Consider the following 7,608-nt stretch of genomic DNA (forward strand, 5'->3'; position numbering starts at 1 on the left):
CTAGTAATATATGGAGGGTCTATAACATCTAGTAATATATGGAGGGTCTATAACATCTAGTAATATATGGAGGGTCTATAACATCTAGTGATATATGGAGGGTCTATAACATCTAGTAATATATGGAGGGTCTATAACTAGTAATATATGGAGGGTCTATAACATCTAGTAATATATGGAGGGTCTATAACTAGTAATATATGGAGGGTCTATAACATCTAGTAATATATGGAGGGTCTATAACATCTAGTAATATATGGAGGGTCTATAACATCTAGTAATATATGGAGGGTCTATAACATCTAGTAATATATGGAGGGTCTATAACATCTAGTAATATATGGAGGGTCTATAACATCTAGTAATATATGGAGGGTCTATAACTAGTAATATATGGAGGGTCTATAACTAGTAATATATGGAGGGTCTATAACATCTAGTAATATATGGAGGGTCTATAACATCTAGTAATATATGGAGGGTCAATAACATCTAGTAATATATGGAGGGTCTATAACATCTAGTAATATATGGAGGGTCTATAACTAGTAATATATGGAGGGTCTATAACATCTAGTAATATATGGAGGGTCAATAACATCTAGTAATATATGGAGGGTCTATAACATCTAGTAATATATGGAGGGTCTATAACATCTAGTAATATATGGAGGGTCTATAACTAGTAATATATGGAGGGTCTATAACATCTAGTAATATATGGAGGGGTCTATAACATCTAGTGATATATGGAGGGTCAATAACATCTAGTAATATATGGAGGGTCTATAACATCTAGTGATATATGGAGGGTCTATAACATCTAGTAATATATGGAGGGTCTATAACATCTAGTAATATATGGAGGGTCTATAACATCTAGTAATATATGGAGGGTCTATAACATCTAGTGATATATGGAGGGTCTATAACATCTAGTAATATATGGAGGGTCTATAACTAGTAATATATGGAGGGTCTATAACATCTAGTAATATATGGAGGGTCTATAACTAGTAATATATGGAGGGTCTATAACATCTAGTAATATATGGAGGGTCTATAACATCTAGTAATATATGGAGGGTCTATAACATCTAGTAATATATGGAGGGTCTATAACATCTAGTAATATATGGAGGGTCTATAACATCTAGTAATATATGGAGGGTCTATAACATCTAGTAATATATGGAGGGTCTATAACTAGTAATATATGGAGGGTCTATAACTAGTAATATATGGAGGGTCTATAACATCTAGTAATATATGGAGGGTCTATAACATCTAGTAATATATGGAGGGTCAATAACATCTAGTAATATATGGAGGGTCTATAACATCTAGTAATATATGGAGGGTCTATAACATCTAGTAATATATGGAGGGTCTATAACTAGTAATATATGGAGGGTCAATAACATCTAGTAATATATGGAGGGTCTATAACTAGTAATATATGGAGGGTCAATAACATCTAGTAATATATGGAGGGTCTATAACATCTAGTAATATATGGAGGGTCTATAACATCTAGTAATATATGGAGGGTCTATAACATCTAGTAATATATGGAGGGTCTAAAACATCTAGTAATATATGGAGGGTCTATAACATCTAGTAATATATGGAGGGTCTATAACATCTAGTAATATATGGAGGGTCTATAACATCTAGTAATATATGGAGGGTCTATAACTAGTAATATATGGAGGGTCTATAACATCTAGTAATATATGGAGGGTCAATAACATCTAGTAATATATGGAGGATCAATAACATCTAGTAATATATGGAGGGTCTATAACATCTAGTAATATATGGAGGGTCTATAACATCTAGTAATATATGGAGGGTCTATAACATCTAGTAATATATGGAGGGTCAATAACATCTAGTAATATATGGAGGGTCTATAACATCTAGTAATATATGGAGGGTCTATAACATCTAGTAATATATGGAGGGTCTATAACATCTAGTAATATATGGAGGGTCTATAACTAGTAATATATGGAGGGTCTATAACATCTAGTAATATATGGAGGGTCTATATATGGAGGGTCTATAACATCTAGTAATATATGGAGGGTCTATAACTAGTAATATATGGAGGGTCTATAACATCTAGTAATATATGGAGGGTCTATAACATCTAGTAATATATGGAGGGTCTATAACATCTAGTAATATATGGAGGGTCTATAACTAGTAATATATGGAGGGTCTATATATGGAGGGTCAATAACATCTAGTAATAGTAATTGCGGAAACCGAATTGATGAATTAACATCATAAACATGTGTGCGCGCGCTTGTGCACACTCTTGCTAAGAAGCGGATTTCATATGGATTCCAATTGAAAGGAATATTCCATTTAAAAAGGAACATTTTGTATTTTCAAAGTTACTTTCAGAGTAGAATTAGATAGCGAACACCACTTTTATAATTTCAGTAAACACATATTGTAATGTCTCTTACCGAAAACCGCAACGAGGAGTAATACTATGGAAGTCTCCATTCCTGTAGACTTTGGGAACAGTGATGAGCTGTTTCTACGGAGTGTTAATGTTCCTCAACGGTGCGTCCTCAAGTCAAAACTTGATGGAATCCAACAATCTGTGTCCATAATGTGTCTCAATGATATCCAGCAAACATCAGAGGATGTTCGAATAATGAGTTTAATTGTTATTAAACTGAATTTTCGGCAACGCAAGGAATTATTTCATTACTTGTTTGTAAGATTTCGAAGAACGAAGTAGCGAACGACATACTCTGATCCATCTAAAGTTGAAGTGCGCCTTGTCTTCTATTCCAAAACAAGCAATGTATCGACTACAGAAGTTGGCGACATGTTTTTCTTTGTCTCTCCAAACTAAATAGAACAACGTGTTGCAACGGAGTATAGACTTTGTGTAGAGACGATCATGTTCCTGCAGCACCACGGAGAATCCCACTTTATTCTACCAAGAGTTATTTCATTGTGGTCATCTCTGCGTCCGAGTCGGAACCCCGTGCGTCGTCGTGTGTGTGTAGAGAGAGGAGAGCGCTAGCAGAGAACATCACCCAGTCTATCCGATGAGTTTGTAGGGGCGGACGGGTGGAGTGTATTCATGTGTATCCAAGGCTAGCCACATGATTCTAATCAACACTTTGATTTTTTTAAGAATACGCTACAATTTATGCATATGCCTAACATACAAATGAATAGTGTCAGGTTTTTTTCTCACGTTTTTTGTATGTATAAAGTCAACACAAATGCATAATATATTATATAATATATTATATGATTATATTATAATAATATTAAGCGCTTTTTTGGAATTGATCAAAAGTTTCCATAATATCCAACATAATCTTTTTAACATCTTTTTTTTTTTCATTGTTTATGCTATTGATAGATTCTTCCTGCTGTCTGTATTTCAGACATCCTCTCCCTGGTGATATTGTAGGGGTGTGGAGTGTGTGTATCCATGTAAAGGTATTTTACATTCTGTCAGCTGCAACAATTAGATTTTTGGAAAAAAATACATTGTAGGTTTTACATTGGAAATAAATAGTATTTTACCAGTTTATTGTTATAACAAAGATAATACCAAAGGGTATTAACACATATTGTCACGTCCTGACCAGTAAAAGGGGTTATTTGTTATTGTAGTTTGGTCAGGGCGTGGCACGGGGTGTTTGGTTTGTGTGGTTCGGGTGTTTTGGTTTATGTTCCACATTTTCTATTTCTATGTGTTTATCTAGTTTTTCTATTTCTATGTTGGGGTTTTGGTAGGACCTCCAATTAGAGGCAGCTGGTTGTTGTTGCCTCTAATTGGAGGCCATATTTAGTTGGGGTTTAGTTTTCTCTTGTGTTTTGTGGGTGGTTGTTTCCGGTATAGTCTGAGCACCTTACTGGACTGTTTTCATCATGTTTTCATCATGTTTTCTTACTGTTTTCATCATGTTTTCATCATGTTTTCATCATGTTTTCTTACTGTTTTCATCATGTTTTCATGTTTTCATCATGTTTTCATCATGTTTCTTACTGTTTTCATCATGTTTTCATCATGTTTTCATCATGTTTCTTACTGTTTTCATCATGTTTTCATCATGTTTTCATCATGTTTCTTACTGTTTTCATCATGTTTTCATCATGTTTTCATCATGTTTCTTACTGTTTTCATCATGTTTTCTTACTGTCTTCATCATGTTTTCTTTGTCACGGCTGTCTGAAGAATGGGACCAAAGCGCAGCCTGTGTATCGTTCCACATTTTATTATAACTGTGAAACTCTGCAAGACATACAAATAAACGAATGAACAAAACAACAAACCATGACGAAGAGGTGCAACATACACTTACTCAAAATAATCTCCCACAACCCCAGGTGGGAAAAACAACTACTTAAGTATGATCTCCAATTAGAGACAACAATGACCAGCTGCCTCTAATTGGAGATCACCCCCCCCAAAAAAAAACATAGAAATACAGAAACAAGAACATGACAACATAGAAAATCTAAACTAGACACAACCCCGTCACGCCCTGACCTACTCTACCATAGAAAATAAAAGCTTCTATGGTCAGGATGTGACAATAATAACAATTCCACTGAACAAAAATATAAACACAACATGTAAAGTGTTGCTCCCATGTTTCATGAGCTGAAATAAAAGATCACAGAAAATGTTTCATTACGCACAAAAAGCTTATTTTTCTGAAATGTTGTACACAAATTTGTTTACATCCCTGTTAGTGATCATTTCTCCTTTGCCAAGATAATCCACCCACTTGACAGGTGTGGCGTATCAAGAAGCTGATTGAACAGGATGATCATTACACAGGTGCACCTTGTGCTGGGGATTAAAAAAAAGGCCCCAGCCTTTTGTGCAGTTTTGTTACACAACACAATGCCACAGATGTCTCAAGTTTTGAGGGAGATTGCAATTGGCATGCTGACTGAATGTCCACCACATCTGTTGCCAGATAATGTAATGTTCATCTCTCTACCATTAGCCGCCTCCAACGACATTTTAGAGAATATGTCAGTACGTCCAACTGGCTTCACAACCACAGACCATGTGTAACCAAGCCAGCCCAGGACCTCCACATCCGGCTTCTTCACCTGTGGGTTCGTCTGAGACCAGCCACCCAGACAGCTGATGAAACTAAGGAGTATTGCTCTCTGTAATAAAGCTCTTTTGTGGAGAAAAACTCATTCTGACTGGCTGAGTGGACCTGGCCCCCAAGTGGGTGGGCCTATGCCCTCCCAGGCCCACCCATGGCTGAGCCCCTGCCCAGTCATGTGAAATCCATAGATTAGAGCCTAATGAATTCATTTCAATTGACTGATTTCCTTTATATAATCTATAACTCAGTAAAATCGTTGAAACTGATGCATGTGGCGTTTATATTTTTGTTTTTGTAGGCTGTTGATATATTAGTTACTATTTTTATATTGATAAATGAGCGACTGCCTTCACATCTACCTTCTTAAAACAGAGCTGTTGATCCACTAACACATTGGGATCTAAAATGAATCGTGGTTCACCTCCATAAAAGGTTTCGAGTGTTAAAAAACAATGGAGAAACATGTTGTATGATTTAAAGCTTTATTAAAATACCACTTTTTTGGGAGCGGCAAAATTGCTTTGAAAACATTTTTTTTTCTCCATGATATTATTTGACCCTTTCACTTCTTTTTTGAATGCTTATGAATAGGTAATACGTAGATAGGTTAAAGATACATATTATTAAACAGTATCTTGATATCTGACTCTTGCATGGCGAGAACTTGATCTAACTAATCTCCAGGCTCCAGAGAGGATCCAGAGAGGCTCCAGAGAGGATCCAGATAGACTCCAGAGAGGCTCCAGATAGACTCCAGATAGACTCCAGAGAGGCTCCAGATAGACTCCAGATAGACTCCAGAGAGACTCCAGATAGACTCCAGAGAGGCTCCAGATAGACTCCAGAGAGGCTCCAGATAGACTCCAGAGAGGCTCCAGATAGGCTCCAGATAGACTCCAGAGAGGCTCCAGATAGACTCCAGAGAGGCTCCAGATAGACTCCAGAGAGACTCCAGATAGACTCCAGATAGACTCCAGAGAGGCTCCAGATAGACTCCAGAGAGGCTCCAGAGAGGCTCCAGATAGACTCCAGAGAGGCTCCAGATAGACTCCAGAGAGACTCCAGATAGACTCCAGAGAGACTCCAGAGAGACTCCAGATAGACTCCAGAGACTCCAGATAGACTCCAGAGAGGATCCAGATAGACTCCAGAGAGACTCCAGATAGACTCCAGAGAGGCTCCAGAGAGGCTCCAGATAGACTCCAGAGAGGATCCAGATAGACTCCAGAGAGACTCCAGATAGACTCCAGAGAGACTCCAGATAGACTCCAGAGAGACTCCAGAGAGACTCCAGAGACTCCAGATAGACTCCAGGATAGACTCCAGAGAGACTCCAGATAGACTCCAGAGAGGCTCCAGATAGACTCCAGATAGACTCCAGAGAGACTCCAGATAGACTCCAGATAGACTCCAGATAGACTCCAGAGAGGATCCAGAGAGGCTCCAGAGAGGATCCAGATAGACTCCAGAGAGACTATAGGCTCTGTTAAAAGGACTTTCTCTATCCCTTCTTTCCTATCCCTTCTTCTCCATCGTTCCAAAAAGCAGTTCAGTTGGATCTGAACAAACACTCTACGAAGTGAGAGAAGAGAAAGGGGGAAGAGAGAGGGGATAGAGGAGGAGAGGAGGGGATAGAGGAGGAGAGGAGGGGATAGAGGAGGAGAGGAGGGGATAGAGGAGGAGAGGAGGGGATAGAGGAGAAGAGGAGGGGATAGAGGAGAAGAGGAGGAGAGGAGGGGATAGAGGAGGAGAGGAGGAGAGGAGGGGAAAGAGGAGGAGAGGAGGGGATAGAGGAGAAGAGGAGGGGATAGAGGAGGAGAGGAGGGGGATAGAGGAGGAGAGGAGGGGGATAGAGGAGGAGAGGAGGGGATAGAGGAGGAGAGGAGGGGATAGAGGAGAAGAGGAGGGGATAGAGGAGAAGAGGAGGAGAGGAGGAGAGGAGGGGATAGAGGAGGAGAGGAGGGGATAGAGGAGGAGAGGAGGAGAGGAGGGGAAAGAGGAGGAGAGGAGGGGATAGAGGAGGAGAGGAGGAGAGGAGGGGAAAGAGGAGGAGAGGAGGGGATAGAGGAGGAGAGGAGGAGAGGAGGGGATAGAGGAGGAGAGGAGGGGAAAGAGGAGGAGAGGAGGGGATAGAGGAGGAGAGGGGGGGATAGAGGAGGAGAGGAGGGGATAGAGGAGGAGAGGAGGGGATAGAGGAGGAGAGGAGGAGAGGAGGGGAAAGAGGAGGAGAGGAGGGGATAGAGGAGAAGAGGAGGGGATAGAGGAGGAGAGGAGGGGATAGAGGAGGAGAGGAGGGGATAGAGGAGGAGAGGAGGAAATAGAGGAGGAGAGGAGGGGATAGAGGAGGAGAGGAGGGGATAGAGGAGAAGAGGAGGGGATAGAGGAGAAGAGGAGGAGAGGAGGGGATAGAGGAGGAGAGGAGGGGATAGAGGAGGAGAGGAGGAGAGGAGGGGAAAGAGGAGGAGAGGAGGGGATAGAGGAGGAGAGGAGG

At 40.1% G+C, this 7,608-nt stretch overlaps 1 protein-coding gene across 1 annotated transcript in view; it reads right to left on the reverse strand.

The window, feature by feature from the left end:
- Window positions 1–3,069, reverse strand: part of LOC106596671 (protein APCDD1) — a 33,900-nt gene extending 30,831 nt beyond the window's left edge. Inside the window, exon 1 of the mRNA XM_045714428.1 lies at window positions 2,481–3,069. Within this exon, the coding sequence (XP_045570384.1) occupies window positions 2,481–2,520 (40 nt within the window). The 5' untranslated portion in view covers window positions 2,521–3,069. The remainder of the gene's footprint in view (window positions 1–2,480) is intronic.
- Between the last annotated feature and the right edge of the window lie 4,539 nt (window positions 3,070–7,608).

Source organism: Salmo salar, chromosome ssa03 (genome assembly GCF_905237065.1).
Source record: "Salmo salar chromosome ssa03, Ssal_v3.1, whole genome shotgun sequence".
In the NCBI taxonomy this organism is placed as follows: Eukaryota; Metazoa; Chordata; class Actinopteri; order Salmoniformes; family Salmonidae; genus Salmo; species Salmo salar.